The sequence below is a fragment of the Agrilus planipennis genome, unplaced genomic scaffold (genome assembly GCF_000699045.2).
Source record: "Agrilus planipennis isolate EAB-ADULT unplaced genomic scaffold, Apla_2.0 scaffold86, whole genome shotgun sequence".
NCBI classification, from domain to species: domain Eukaryota; kingdom Metazoa; phylum Arthropoda; class Insecta; order Coleoptera; family Buprestidae; genus Agrilus; species Agrilus planipennis.
In genome coordinates, this window is record NW_020438863.1 from 667,667 (window position 1) to 684,709 (window position 17,043).

Sequence of the window (17,043 nt, forward strand, 5' to 3'; positions counted from 1 at the left end):
AATGTATTTTTTAATGGATGTACCTTCCCTTAATTCAACGGTTTAAAATGAATTTGAAAAGATACAAAAGACTTAGTTTGTTTCACTTTATTGAAAGAAGTCTGACAATTTTTTGACCCTAATTTTCCTTTGGCCCTAAGGTTTTCTTCAGCCCTTATGGTAAAAGCTGCTCTTGGATATGACCTTAAAGGTTGTCTTTTATTTTAACTCGGCAGGTGATTTGAAAAGGTGCACTCAACCCTTATTCTAAAATATGTCAATCGTCCTGAGCGTGTTGGTTATTTTCTTACTCCTCATACTAACTCCAAAGACGACCTTATATCTTGACGCTTATTATTTTCTTTAGTCCTGATTTGAATAGGACCCTTTACTCTTTACTCTGATTCTAATTCAAGTCAAAAGTTGACTCGCGACTGAAAATCAGTTCGCTGCAAATGATAAGGATGCAGCAACTGCTCGTTTAAAAATCGCCACACTGTTATGTGAGAGAAGCCAACGTTCCCCGCTATTTCCCGTGTATTACTTTGGGGTTGTCTTCTATGAGCCAAAGGTTTCGTCTTCTACAGCGGCGATATGGTTCGGATGTCGACCCTCAAATGTAGAGTGTACATTGACGGTTTTTCGCAATCTCAGTATCGCATTTAAGATGGTTTTGTGGATGCGGAAGTCTTCGATGGCAGTACAACTCGAATGTTGCATTAGTGTTGTATTCACATTCGCCGTACATCAGGATCATATCACAATGCTCTGCCATACTAAACTCCAATAGCAGTGAGTGACAGACTGATTTAATTGCGAATTAGCTATTGATAATGTTAAAAGGACAAATAACTTTTACAGGTGGGCAGTAACATAAGCGTCGTGAATCATATTTAATCTAATCTGAAAAGTAACAAACAATCCATGAACAAAAAAGTGAAATATAGCATCGATCCTGCTAATTCCCAGCAGATTGAATGCGACGTTGCGTTGTCGTATTGATATATCAGGGCCGCAACTGCGTTTTTCTCGAAACGGTGAACTTTCAGACATACAAACATTTAATTTAATAGTTCTATATCACCTCGTGCAAGCTCAATACTTACTTCTGTGCCTTGTGTATGTTTTGACGCTAAAACTTTTCTTTAGTTCCGATTCTAAAAGTGACCTTGATCTTGACGTTAAACTTTCCCTTGGTCCTGATTCTAAGATCGATAGAAATATTTCGTGAATACCGTGGCGCTTTCCGCGAACTTCAATTTAAATTTGAGGGCGTGAAATATCCGTTTTTGTAACTCATTCTCAAAACGTCAACGTTTATGAAATTCCCTTGGGATGTATCCGATTCTGGCACCCACAAATTGTGTTGTTAGTCACAACAGGGTTGTAAATTACACCTTTGCTTATATAAGCAGCGCTATAGAGCCGTTCGTATGTGTAGTTTGCTTAAGTAAATGACTTAGGATGTTTGGATAGATAAGCGTGAAACCAACAAGAGCACGTAACCGAATTTACCTAAACAAAACAAATATACCAGGGTACACATCACCCATTTCAATCAATCAGTAGATATTTATTTTACGCGTTATATTAGAATAATCCTACCAAGATGCAATACATAATACGTTATATATATATATGTATTTCATAACGCGATGATTTGTACCTATCAGCACGCCCGAGGCAGACTCCATAAACCATCGACCGAATCGAAGCTGTTCCATAAAATAAAGATAAAGTATGTCAAGCACCTGAAGTACGACTTCTAACGGGAAATATCTGTACTGTTGCATAGTATCCTATCCATCAATTCTTATTTAGGTCACTGGTAAATCTATATTGTTTATTTAAAACTTCTTACTAACACCTACTTACCTAATGTGTCTGTAGGTCAGTTAGCGACCGTTTAAATAGCGGAATTAATAATAATAGTAAATCAGTCGAGAGTCCAGAGTCCAATGTAAGATCACGATGATGCTGGGTGGTGAGGCGGCTTACCGTCTTCACTCACTATTAGGTTATTAATTGGCTATAGTTAGATGGTTGACTACTCATTCTAAACAGTAATTCTATCCCATTTCTAAATATATACAAATCGTCGCTGTATAACATGGTGGGACTGTTATATCTCAAAATAAATATATAAATTCACTTCATGACCATACTGTCTGTATAGTCTGATGATATATCATCTTGCTTTTACTAAAATAAGGTATGTAGTTCTATTTAAGTTTTCAGAGAGCCATTTCCGAAAAAGATATAGAGAGCTGTTATATTGTAAAGCGAAAGCTTTCAAGACCAACATTAGATGACGTGGGATTTATTATTTAGTTTTATTAACCATTTATTTTATTTACTTACATTTTCGGTAATTTCGTTGGTTTAGAGGAAAACATGACATTGTCTTTTTACATTCGTTTTTTTGGCTCCACCATTACTGGACTCATGCTGTGTAATGATTTAATCTTAAAACAATCAAAGCCGCTCGATCATTACTTCTCTTAAATTAGATTGACTAACTCGCTACAAAATATGTCAGTATCATTTACAAATATTGTAAATTGTATTCATTCATGAATTTTTCAATCAATGTTGAAAAGTTGCTTATTATTCATGGCATTAAAATTGCCTTCACCTTCCAAACCCCAAAAATTAAATGAAAGCAAGCGGAAATACGGTTGGCAATTTAAAAGTGCCGTTTTTCTTTTCTCCAGATTTTCCTTGTTTGCCTTCATTTTCTTCCGTATGGTTGTCGGACTTACGAATGGAAGTGCTAATACTTTCTGGCGGCGGTTTCAAAATTGCTATCCAAGGTAGAGAATTGTGTCTGGCGTTTGGGGAACGATGCGACGGGCCACGATGGGATTGCGACCGTTTTGCATATTTGATTCAATCTCTATGCATCTGACACGTTTTATTTGGTGTCCTGATTTCCTTACGACGACTCTGCAATGGGGTGCCGCGGACGTGTTTCTGAACGTCTTTCCTAATGTAATATTCTCACCGTCTTGTAAGTTTGCCAACACAATTCCAACCATCATGCACTTAACCTAATTAGTATAAGTTTTCAGTTTAAGAATACTATAATTAGAAGAAATCGCGGTAATTGCATCTAAATACTCAAAAATTAGTGCAATAGCCACCCTTAAAACGGTTTTATTCAAAGATATTGTCATCATCGTCATAAGGTCGTCAGTCCTAAGACTGGTTGGACACGCACCTCCACTCTTTCCTATCCTGAGCTAATCTTCGCATTTTCCTAAAACTATAACAACCTATATCTTTAATTATTATTTACAGTAATCTAATTTCGAAAAAGGTTGTTAAAGGTGTATGTTTGGAGCACGGCGTTGTACGGGTGCGAAACATGGACAGTGGGAGCGGCGGAAAAGAAAAGGTTAGAAGCGTTCGAAATGTGGTGTTATAGGCGGATGATGAGGATATCGTGGGTAGAAAAGGTTAGAAATGAAGAGGTATTTGAAAGAATAGGAGAACAGAGGACTCTATGGAAGACAATAAAAAATAGGCGAGATAGGTTCGTAGGACACCTTCTCAGGCATGAAGGTCTACTCAGAGACATATTAGATGCAGAAACAGGAGTTAGGAGGGGTAGAGTTAGACCTAGATTAGATTACTGTTCACAAATAGTTAAGGATGTGGGTTGTTCTAGTTTTAGGGAAATGCGAAGTTTAGACTGATGATCTTATGATGATGAATCTATTCTAGGTAAACCTCTACCTCTTCTAGCTCCCGTTTCTGCCTCTATGTCTCCGACTAGAACTTCATGCCTGAGAAGGTGTCCTACTAACTTGTCTCACCTATTTCTTATTGACTTCCATATAGTCCTCTGTTCTCTTACTCTTTTTAATACCTCTTCATTTCTAACCTTCTCTATCAACGGTATCCTCATCTTTCGCCTGTAACAAACACACCTTTAACAATCTTTTTCGAATTTCTAAATTGATCGTTCGCGAGCACAGAACTGACTCCTTTTTATTGAAGGCGCTTTCTTCTGCTTTATATCCCTACTACTCCTTCCGTCCTGACTTATCTGACTTCCTAGATACATACAATCGGCCACTTGTTCTAATTTTTCGTCTCCTATCTTTATATTCGCTCTTTCCCTACTTTTTCTTCCCTTGCAAACCAGAATTTTTGTTTTACTTTTATTTATTTTCAAACAGTACCTTCTTTTTTGTTAATACCGCTTCCATATTGTTTAAAGTTATTTTTAACGCCTCTTTGCTATATCATCTGCAAACCTAAGCATACTAATCTTTTGCCCCTGTAATGAATTTATATTTGTTTCTTGCATCACTTGAAACCTGTTCTTGCCAGACAGTTAGACAGTTCTTGATTATTTCCGGAAACTTCCCGTAAGTTCCTTTGTCGGTGTATAACTTGCGGCTCTCGGTTTTGCTTGCATCAAAGGTGTCGTAAGTATCGATGGCCACTTGAGGCACTCGATCATAACGAACATTCTGAAAACCTACATTCAATCGGTTTCCTACCTTTTAGATATGCATGTTTCGAAATATGGCAATAGGAGACTCAAAGGACAAGTGAAACAAAAATTGAATACACTTTCCAATATCTTTTAATTAAAAGATATTCTCATTTGATGTTGTTAATGCACTTACATTTTGTACCAATCGCCATACTCTAACAAATCTAACTTAAGGAAATGATAATGAGAAAATTCCTATTTCAACCATAAAAATTGCGATCTGATTTTTTTTGGATAAAAGTGTCGATGATAATGGCTTCGTTGTATGTGTAAGGGCGGGTCTAGTTTACGCGACAAAATTCCAATTTGCGTGAAGTTGTTAGCTGGATGAGAATCTTAGTTATGAACGGTTAGTTCGAGATCATAACCGTAACAGGAAATTTACGGCGATGCACGTATGTTTATGAAATTGCTCGGATAGAATGGCGGATTATATCATCTGCTAACGTGTCATGAATATCCACGGAATCCTGCTAGGGAGAAACTTTGGAAAACGCGCTAAAAGTAAAATTGACATTAAAAGGAAAATCGCATATACGTACGAGGATATTACCCAAAATGTAGGCAGTTAGTTTATATTTAGAGTGGAGGGGCGCTTTTAGTAGAAAATTTGATTTAATAATTCAAAATATTAGGAGTGGTCACCTTATGCAAAAGCTGCTACCGGCTCTTTGAATGTATCATACGATTCTGAATTGTTCAGGAAATAAGAAAAAATGTGCTATGACGGTGAATAAATATTAACGACCGTTGAACTCTGACCTTATGTTTCCGTGCAGACAGCTTAAATATTTCATTAGGGATCAAGGATAATTGTAGTATAAAGTGGCAGAGTAATTAGCAGAATGTCGCGTTACTTTAGAGTAATACAGGTAAGGTGAGGTCGTACCGTCGTTTATCCTGTCCCTTCTCGCCCCGTCCCGTACCCCGTTGCCCTTATGATTTTCGTTTTAGTCAGCTCAATTTCCTCCCGGAAACATTAAGGACCTTTTCAGTGGAAGAAATTACCACTAGCCTTGTCCGAAAGGCGATAAATCTTCGTCAGATCCACAAGCCGTCATAAAATCTTTATAACTGAATCCAACATTCCCGGAAAATCGTCTGAGGCTTATTGATTTGACATTTAAAGGGACTTCGCTCAAATTAACATGAATATTATCCTGATATGCAACAAAAGCCTTATTTCAATGTCAATTAATAAACCGACGAAAATAGTAAAATGTTTTGTCAACTACATGACATAGACAACACTTATCATTTAAATTAGATTTATTTACAGTATGAGTATTAGTTTGCTTTTTCTTTTCAAGGCCCTATTATTGCGTCTATAATTAATTGCAATGTTTTTGAACCAACTTCTCGAGACTGTTTGTATTGGAAACTTTCAGCAAACAACTTAATGGTAACAAAAATTGTTCCTTTGTACGCTGAAGTTTTTTATATGTGTAGTCCAATCGCCGTAGGGCCCATTAAGCTTTTTATCTTCGCAATGTAAATAAGGCAATTACTGTTTCATAAAGCTTTCATGGATAACCTGAAGCTTTTATGAAGATATCGACCGAGCTTTATGACGCGTGGAAGCTCTCCAGCATACCAAAGCATTGCACCGGCACTTTGAGTGCTTTAAAGGGTATATTTAGACCGAAAGAAAAAGATTATAATAGTTATAAAAGTTAAGGAAAATGTAACAAGTTACCTTTATTGTAATGTTTTTTATATAATCTTAAAAAAGGTAGGCTTTCATTGGCAGTATGCATTTCAAGTGTTAGACAAGATCTTACTAAGTAACTGAATCGACAACCCAACATCCATATGTGACAGGCACGTAAATCATCAGACGATAGACTGCCTCTATATGGATATAACAAAGACCTGCTCTTTAAGAGCTTTATCGGTTTAATTGGCAATTTGTCGAGACTGCCTGTGGCGAACTGATGAAGTCTAAAAAGATCGAAATCGCTATCGGCGTCTGGTAGTATCGATAAACTTCTGACTATCGTCAGATTTAAGAAACTTCCTACATATTGCCCCGTGTAGGCAATGTCACGTTTAGGCAACCCAACATACACAGTAACATTGAAGACTAGATTTTCTAGATGTCACATTTTGAATGCTTCTAGAACAAGTCCGATCCTATAAATACTTGTGTGAGTTGTAGCGACGAAGCAACGGAATGCGAATTAAGAAGAGCGAAGAAGCGATAAAGTGTTTAATATAGCACTGTATCACTATCACTATAGTGATATTAAATAAAGAGTAAATTGTGACAGTATTTATTTTTATGTATTTTGGGAAATGTGAACGGGAGCAGTATCTCCCTGTATACGTTTCGGCATTAACAGGAGACCTTCGTACTAAACATTTTATGTTTCGGAGTTAGTTGTGTATCTTTATATAACGAAGGGACTGGAATGGAGCCCGAATTTGTAATCAATTCAATCGAAATTACGACTGGAGGGGAAGTTATAGCTAAAGGAGTTGTGTCTAATCTGATAGAAAGGGATGGTAGAAAAGAGTAAGACAAGAATTGAAAAGGAGAGAACAGAGAGTCGCTGTCGTGGTCGGTTAGGCCAAGTGCGAAGTAGGTACATCGCGACGTCGTCGCGGCGTGCAGCTTCAGCATCGTCCGTCTGTCGAGATGCAGCGTCGCGAAAAGTTGGGGAGAGCGTCGGAGAAAGGATCCGGAGGGAGTTTAGGTGAATTGCAAGTAAACTTCCGCCCTTGAGGAACATATCACGAAACAAAGAGGGCGAGAGACTGTAAATTTTCTTAGACTGGATGTCTTAATGGCACGAAAATTTAGAGGAGCTCCTTGATGTTTTATTTAACGAAACCAACGAAGAAGAATTTCCGTCTGGAAAAATCTGCTCGTTTAAAAAGAGGGAAGTACAGGGGTAGAAAGTAGTATGTGTGAACTTCGCTACTAGCTTTAATGAATGGTAGCGTGACCGGTTTAATGTCTACACTTTAAAACTTTACAGGGCGTTTTCTCGACAAGAACTTTAATTATCATAACGGTGGTTGGTATTATGTCACATGGTGAAACAAATTAGACTAGTATTTAAAAGGACTGAAATTCATACCGAAATGGTTTTAATGTAAATCTCTACTGCCAAGTAAAAAGTCCCAAACACATTAAAAACTGCTGCTGTAAACCCAAATAATAGTTTACATATAATGATTATTATGTTATCGTATCATTACAATAAGTTAATGATATAATAGTAGTTAGTATCCTATCGATTCGACAACATTGCATTTTGTTAGAATACTAAAGACAGGGTCAACCGTACCGCTGCCGTTAGATAGCATTTAATGAATTGCCACAAACAGCCAGAGATGAGCAAAATGGTTTTTTAAAATAATTTAAATATAAAATGCAAATACTTTTTCGATTTGTTATTTCAAATGTAAAATGAAAAATAGATTTCCCTTTTGTATTTTAAATCCTAAATGCAAGATACATAATTTCAAATAAATACTTTTTTGTAGTAGTCACTTAAGTATAAAATATTTTTTGAGAAAACCTTGCAGGTATTTGCTCATTATTTTAATATTGGATTTTGCGTTTGCATTATATCACCAGCTGCGAAGATTGAGATTGATTCATATTTTTCTGTTTGAAGTGATTGAGATACAGTTTTTCTATCTTTATGTTATAGTATTCTTCAGTTTAACAACAAATAATTCTTCTATATGCTTCTTTATTTGCCTTTGTCACCCGGTTTAATTGTAAAAAAAACTGATGCCAAAATAGTTTGTTTAGCGTGAAAGATCAGAGCCAAAATAGGGTTGCAAATAATATTATTGATGTCAAATAAACATCAATCAATTTATATCAAAATATTTACAAGCCCATTTTGTTTCTCACATTTTGCACATTGTAATAAGAGGAAGAAATGGAATCCATAGTTTCTTTAGCTTTGGGTTCATCTAATAAGTGAAGTTTTTGATTCGTTTTCTAAGAATTTTGGATTATACGCATTTATTAGCACACGACAATATCTTATAGTTTTCAGTTTTACACAGCTGGCGTATATCAATTCGATATTGTTTTTGCATTTACAATACAAAATGCTTTTCTCAAAACAGTATTTAAATGCAAGATAAAAATAAGTATGTTTTATTTTGTATTTGCATTTCAAATTTATTTTAAATAAATCACAGCAAGGTTATCGAATTGAATCGACGGCATGTTAACCGTATATGGTAGAAACATAACTTAACAGAACAAAAACTTCGTGAAACTCACCAAAACTTTATAATTTACATTCCATTGCTGAATTTGACCAATCTTCTCTTCATTTATCGCTAATATTAAAATGATATTACCACTTGATTTCTTCTTCAAAACTAATCAATCCAAATCTTTTCCGTATATTTGCATTACAATTTATTTGTTCAGGAATTCAATTAGAATCCATATCGAAGTTCATATTTCTGTAAATATTTGAAGTAATTTAAGAAAAACAATAGGACTCTTTGACCCTTAGCATCTACCCTTTGTTTGTAGTGGTTAGCCCGCCTGTTTAGAAACGTAACGTCCCCTATTATCCAAACATGTTACCCTAAAATTTACGATGACGTTAAAAAATCTGGTAACCGCAGCTATGAGATAAGATATTTCAAGGAATGCCGTATTCTTATTATTCAGTTCTAGACAAGTGTTGTTCTGTTTGCATGTTGGCATTTGTAGGCACCTTTGTGCCTAAGTTTCATTTCTGAAGTAGAACCATTAGGCAATTTACCTTGTGTTTGTCGTCAGCCGTAGTAGCGACGCGACGCGACGTTGCGAATCAGTCGAAACATATTCCAGGTTTTATTCGGGTCGCGTATTCTGTATGTAAACGTTTTACAATAAACTCAAGGGAATTTACATTACAAAACCATTATATTGTCTGGAAAGATCCGACGTTACGGGCTTCATTGAGATGTATGCGGTAAGAGGAAAGAGTAACAACGTTAGTTGAACAAGACTAGTGCAGACGTTTCGTTATTTATTAACTTACCTCAAAAGGAATGCTACGCTCGACTTGATTTCTACAGGTTTCGCTTATCACAAACTTTAAAGGTATCACGAATACCTACTGTCAAAACAAGCGAACTCATCTTTTTCTTTTGGTTACAAAATCACAACAATTAACCAATTATTTTTGTTTATTCACCTTGTCAACTCAAGGGAACATCATGTGGCCCTGGACCACTAATTCTAATACCTTCAAAAGTATAAATTTATTAATTCGGAACGCTATATGAAACACTTTGACATTTAATAGTAGTCAGTACTAATGTGAACATTAATTTACTGTTTTCGTCCACGATAAATTACCTCAAGTTAATGAGATAATGAGGAAAAAGTTGTTGCTGTTATTACACCCTTGCCGGGCATCGAACCCGGGACCTTTGGCTTTATGCACCAATGCTCTGACTACTAAGCAACAAAATTTTCCTCATTATGTCATAAACTTATGGTAATTTATAGTGGATGAAAAAAAATGAAAGGATTTTTCACCTTAATTCCGAACGCCTTAGAAATTGATGGGCGAATGGCCCGATCTTAATGACCTATAAGAGGTTGAACAAGGTGTTAAAAATTGTTTCATCAAAAATTATTACTTAATTACATTCCAATATAAAAAAAATACAACGTGTAATTACACAACACGCTACTGAAGTGAAACTTCTTCAAATACAAAAACATACCGGGATAGGGGTTAAGGAATTAGTTTAATGGTATTATTTGTACACTATGAATTTGAATTTTACAGTATACATGCCGGAGTTGCCTGTAACGAATGTTGCATTGAAGCGCGCTCACGGCTCCCCACTACGAACTCGACTACGTGACCGAGTAGAGTGGGGGACATCCGTTGCATGATTTCGTTACATAGCAATTCGCATGAAAAAAACTTACTCTACCGTGCGCAAAGAAGTTTCACTTCAAAAATGAAAATCCGAATTGGTATTGGGGGTAACAATTTGTCGGTTAGTTGGTACGAGACAGCTTGGTCACTCTACTAAAAAAGTGTTGACTTTAGTAAAAACTGGTACTCGGACTTTTTCCTTTTCTATGGTGAGAAAAATCTCTAATGGGGATGAAATTCATAGAATCTTTGCCGTTAAGATACATACACAATCAAGGCTGAGGGTTCAAGTTATCCTAAAATCAGGTACAAAATATTATTTTGTTTTGGCTTAAAGAACGTATTTCTTTTGAAAAATAAACACGATGTTCAATTTTGCTTACTACTACGTTCTGGAATGCAGAAAAGGGTAAAATTCTGCCAAACACTTACTATCAAGGTGACAAGAAGACAATTCCTTTTCTGCCTTTCCTAACAATACTCAAATAGTATTTTGTTTATTTTGTAAATTATCGATTGGGTCATTTGGGTTCTGGGAAAACCGGTGAAATTTATAAATCGCCTCGGGGGTTGTTGATATATCGTACACAGAACAAAAAAGCTGCCGATTTACAAAGGGACATGAATTTACACTTTCCTAGCAGTTCTCTCCATAAATCTCTGCGTTTTCAGCATCGAGAGCGTGCTCCTTTTACAAAGTCCAGGATGTTCTGACCCTATCGCGCCCTTTAAAAAACGAACTCTAAAAAATGCCTCTTATTTGTCACTCACACGCCGAAGTTGAACGATCCTGCTCATTTGTTAGTTGTCTAACGATAAGTCGGAAACGGTGTATAAGGCGACATTGTGTATGTGTAACAGAAATTAATGTTGAGTCCCAATGACGCATTTTTGAAGTCAATAGAAATGAAGAATAATCGTCAATTAACTCCTTCTTTTGTCTTTTTAAATTACTGACGAAGGGTCTAGGTATTTTAGGAATTTACTTGAAATGGAAATTTAGGAAAAAACAAATTGAAGTAACATGCTAGCTGGAAGCTTGAATTCTAAGGTGATGATAAAGTTTTCTTATCTAATAAATAATTATGGCCATCTTCCTTTTCCTTATTATTTCTGAGAGCACCGAAAATATCTGAAACATTAGAATCAATTTGGTAGTCTCTTAAGTCATCGTTTTTACTTTCATTTGATTAGGTAAATAGATTTAATTGTCGTATTATTAATAAAAGGTTCAATAAAACTTACATTTTTTTGGATAGCGTATTGTTGATTTTGATTTGCATATACTCTTTATCACAGTCGTTCAAAACAAACAGCTACAAAGGCAAAGGATTAATTCAGAAATTCGAAAAAGATTGTTAAAGGTGTGTTCGGAATGAGGCGATGTACGGGTGCGAAACATGGATGGTGGACGCGGCGGAAAAGAAAAGGTTAGAAGCGTTCGAAATGTGGTGATACAGGGGAATGATGAGGGTACCGTGGATAGAGAAGGTTAGAAATAAGAATGAAATAATGAGACATTAATTTTTTTTGGTAGGGTGAAATTTACTCATTTTCCTCAATCTTTTGATGTTAATTGTAGTGGGTAATGTTAACTCGCTAATACATTGAATGTTTCTTATCTTTTTAAAATTTTAGATAATAAATTCATGATTTTTAGACGAGAACCATTAATTTTAATTAATCCTGATGAATGTGAGTAAAAGTCTGTGTTTTAAAATTGAAAACAAAAAATTATTTGCGCATGCTGGTAGGTAGATGTACAAATTACGAGTGTTTGTAAACTGAAAAAGGATCATAAACATAAAAATTACCGCCGTAAATCAACGTGGTAGTATCACATATCACGTGTTAGGGGAACGCTTGGCCGCCTCATTCAATTGGAGTGTAATTTATTCAGTAAAACGCATTTGGCGGATTGCGAAGCGGCTTTTTGGATTTATGAGTCCACTGAGAAAAGTATAAAACATCTTTCACGAATAGAGAGACACATTAACATGACATGCAAATAGAGATTAACTTCTATCATGCAATTAATTTCATCTATCAACTAAACTGTGCCTTTTTTACGATTCATTGTACCCTTTTACAAAGAGAAACTACTTCTATGGTTGGCTAATTTGGAAACTCGCAGAAGATTATGTGTCTCAGCACACATGTCGTTTTCACAGGTTTACTGCAAATTATGATATGGTTTTTACACAGACTTCAAATAGAGGCAATGATGCCCAGCCACGTGGAGAGCAGAGAACAACAGCTGAGCACAGCACACGCCGCCGGGACTCTAACGGACTCCTCGCTCCCCGCGCGGCTGCGCATTATATCCATCTAATACAACTGTTGCTCTCTCTCCGCAACCGCCGGCTTCTCTCTCTCTACGCCGCTGAGGCTTCTCACCTCGCTATATACCGTCTACCCTCTCCTCGCGGTCGTAACGCTTTTTCGTGACAGAAAAAATCGTAATACCCTCCGTCTATATAGAAATTTCCACAATACTGAAAAGCTGACCGGGTCTAAAGGCTACATTCTGGTCTATAATTGGTTGCATATATTCTAAGCACATGTTAGACCAGTTAAACTTGTCTGTATATTGGATTGCATATGCACCTAAATTCGTATATTAATAAGTTAGTAGCATAAGTATATAGTATATAATGCATACATCATTGTACATCATAAAATTAATGAAAAATGTTGAAAGTGTGATATGCTAAGCACTAAGGGTTTAATAATGAATGGCTATGGATGTATGCACCATTGCAACCATATTATCCTTTGGACAGATTACCGCTAGCCTTTTAAAATAATGCCACTCTGCATTCTATTTCTATCTTGCTGTGTTTATTGATTTGTTAGTCGTTGTTTTGTTGTGAATTATAAATCAACTTCAAATCTTGGCATCAGCCTTTTGAAAGCACAAGGAGCTACCTACTTTTCTTAGAAAACTACATTAGACAAATTTTAAGCTTTCCCTTACTTTGAAAGCTTCTTATGGGGACTCTTTTGAATTTATCAATAATACATGCATGCACGCCTGAGTTGGAAGGCTTAGCAACAAATTGAACATGTCAATCTCATGGAACTTAGTCTTCTGTTACTGCTTTCATTTTAGATAAAAATATGAAAATGACAATAAGATCCCAGACGGAAGAGTTGTCATAAAACGCTCAAAAACACGACATTTCAAAATCATAAAGAAATTTATTCTCAAGTTTCTAAAGAAATCTTACACATAGAACGTATGAAAGAATAATATGTGAATAAAAACAAGAAACTGTTTCCGCTAGCATTTTAGGAATTGGTTTTATTATTTCTCAGCGTTTAGATGAACTCATGGGGATTATGATTAAACAACTATTTTTATTATTGTCCTGCGGTATAGTCCGTCTACTTATAGAATGGTACACGATGCCAGATCGATGTGCACGCACTGCCTTAATAAGCATAACTGTTAGAAGTTACTTATTTACAGCACTAGAGGTTTCGGCCACTTCCACACAGTGCGATAACTGCATGCAGTAAATTGCAACGACACAAAAGTATATCCAAAATAAATTTCACACATGTCGTGAATCGCGCCAACTTACCGTTGTCCATGGTTGCCGATTCTCACATGTATGGTGTTAGTAATGTTAACCGCGACTTGCAGCCATTAATATGCATTCAATTATGAAATAATCGATTTAATAGAATTCCTGCATTCCACTCCATCAGATACATACAACTACACCAGACAACACTGTGAGGAGAGATAGTCCCGCATTTCAACTTGGTACGTTGTCGAAACAACATTTAGTCGCATAATGTGAAAGCGGCGTTCCGATACGATACGACAAATCGCGTGCGGTAAATCGTGTCGTTATCGCTCTGTGTGTAAGTGGCCTTACGGTTGAGCTCTGATCGGAAACTTCCGACGATAAACCACCACGCTGTACCTTTCTCTAAGTGAACGGGCCGTATATCCTTGCAGTGTCAGGCAAACAAATGCATAAATATCTGTCCGATAAAATCAAGTGTTCTGTTGCGAGTACATCTAACAGATTGAAGTGCCAATTTGTTTTTGGAGCCTTTATGATAAAATAAGAGACGACAGAAAGCACATTGTTATAAGAAGATGAATGTAGGAAGTGAAAATTGCAGTTTTCTTGCTAAAATTTTCAACTCGGAGCGACAATGGTCGTCGTATGATATATTGTGCCCTGTTTGGCCCTGTTTTGCACCAACTTTGCTTCAAATAAATTTAGATGGAACGCACGAAATAAAAGAAGGCTGTAAATCTTTTCGGCCCATCCGCCTGGCGGATGTGTTTATTCTATGAAAACGTAATTTACCAACAATGAAAGTTTTGTGCGGAGATTTATTGTGAAGGAAACGTTGTCGTCTTTTCAAACTCCTCTAAAAGCTCTTTATTGGAAAAAAAGAAGCCGATGATTTAATGACGCCGCCGCCGCGTCGCACGCTGCGCTGTTACTCTGATATTGCCTTACCTGCACGTTTCATATTTTGGGGTTAATAAGTTTTAAAACAAATTGGAAAAAAAAGACATTTGGTAGTTTTACAAGTTAATATTTTAAAGCTACTGTATGAAAATAAATAAAAGTAAAACAAAAATAATGGTATACAAGGGAAGAAAAAGTAGGGAAAGAGCGAATATACAGATAGTATCTAGTACTGTGCTCGCGAACGGTTAAATTTTTTTTTTATGTTTTCGAGGAAGAGGGGAAATCTTCAAAAGATACCCAGCCGTCCGTACGACTGGGTAGTGTCGGATTCCCGAGGAGAACAGATGACTCTATGGAAGTTAATAAGAAATAGGCGAGATAGGCTGGTAGGACACCTTTTCAGGTGTGAAGGTCTAGTCAGAGACATATTAAAGGCAGAAACGGGAGTTAGGAGGGGTAGTGGTAGACCTATATTGGATTACTGTTCGAAAATAGTTAAGGATGTGAGTTGTTCTGGTTTTAGGGAAATGCGACGATTAGCTTAGGGTAGGAAGGAGTGCAGGTGCGTGTCCAATCAGTCTTAGGATTGACGACCTTTAGTGATGATGGTCAAGTGTCTTTTTATTTTAAATTAATGTAAAAGTTGCGTGAAGTTTTTTTCGTCATCATCATCATAACAGACCAGGCAGATTAGACTTTTGGGTGGAAAAGTTAGGAATAGACCTGTTTTTTTCATGTAAGAAATAAAAAATTACGTATACCATTCATAAACATTCACAAGTGTGAGGAACTTTGTTTTATAAACAATTTAAGGTCGTATTTTCCATGTTTTTCTGGTATTTCTTCTGTAACTTTTGTTATTAAAATCGCTTTTTCGATAAGGTTGAGGGGGTCCAATTTTTCAAAGTGATAAATTATCTTCAGTAAAGGTGTATGTTTGGAGCACGGCGCTGTACGGGTGCGAAACATGGACAGTGGGCGCGGCGGAAAAGAAAAGGTTAGAAGCGTTCGAAATGTGGTGTTATAGGCGAATGATGAGGATAAGGTGGATAGAGAAGGTTAGAAATGAAGAGGTATTGGAAAGAATAGGAGAACAAAGGACTCTATGGAAGTCAATCAAAGATAGGCAAGATAGGTTGGTAGGACACCTTCTTAGGCATGAAGGTCTAGTCAGAGACATATTAGAGGCAGAAACAGGAGTTAGGAGGGGTAGAGCTAGACCTAGATTAGATTACTGTTCGCAAATAGTTAAGGATGTTGGTTGTTCTAGTTTTAGGGAAATGCTAGGATTAGCTCAGGATAGGAAAGAGTGGAGGTGAATGTCCAACCAGTCTTAGGACTGACGACCTTATGATGATGATGAAATGAATTTATCGAGAAAGGGATTATAATTATGAATCCTGTTAAAATTTTACCCCGATCGAATAGATAGATTACTAATTTAGCTTTTTAGTCGAGATAATTGTCGAATGTTTTAGTAAATAGTTCTTTGAAACAATCTATCGTATTGTTGTTTATGTGTTTATGTATGTAATTTTGTTGCAGAACTTTTCCAGATAGACGGACAAAAATTACCAGGCACCATGTGCGATTATCAATTCCTTGCATCAAACTATTCTCCAACATATGGTAAATTCTACTCGCCAAGATACCCCTCAAACTATCCCAAAAATGTGAGGTGCTCCTACAGGTTTCGGGCCAGGTAAGCAACTTTTTGTCATTATTTCCAGTTAAGTAATGGTAACAGTCAATAATTTTTTTTTTCAACTTCACTTGAATGGTTTAATTGTTTAGGTGTTTATATATGGAGTGGTATGCGAGTGGTATTTAATGAAAATGCGTGAGTTTCAAGAGTAAAAGCATTAAATGGGACAGTGTCAGATACAGTTTGCTTTGTTGACAAATTAACTGGGAAACTATTGAAGCCGTAAATGCAACATGTTATCTGAACAAATTGGTTTGACGCCGCCAACAGAGAAAACGTTTCGATAACGCCAACTAATCAATTTGTTCAAAACGAACAAACTTCACGACTCACTGACGTTTCCATTAAAATTGTGGAAGACGTTTATATTATAGCAATACATCAGATACCTATATGTTTATACAGTACAACATTAATAGAGAATTATATAGTGGGTATTTGCTGGGTCCTCCAAATTTTGATGGTAGTAATTCGGGGGTGCATTTGGGCGATTGTTTCATGATACCTGTATGCATGCAACCAACTGTACACACGAATATAGACCCG

At 36.4% G+C, this 17,043-nt stretch overlaps 1 protein-coding gene across 2 annotated transcripts in view; it reads left to right on the plus strand.

Annotated features, from left to right (window-relative positions):
• The window catches only part of LOC108735727 (suppressor of lurcher protein 1-like), a 130,121-nt gene that overhangs the window by 110,860 nt on the left and 2,218 nt on the right, over positions 1-17,043 (plus strand). For both annotated transcript variants that reach the window (XM_018467833.2, XM_018467835.1), the window contains exon 6: positions 16,338-16,494. In XM_018467833.2, the coding sequence (XP_018323335.1) occupies positions 16,338-16,494 (157 nt within the window). The remainder of the gene's footprint in view (positions 1-16,337; positions 16,495-17,043) is intronic.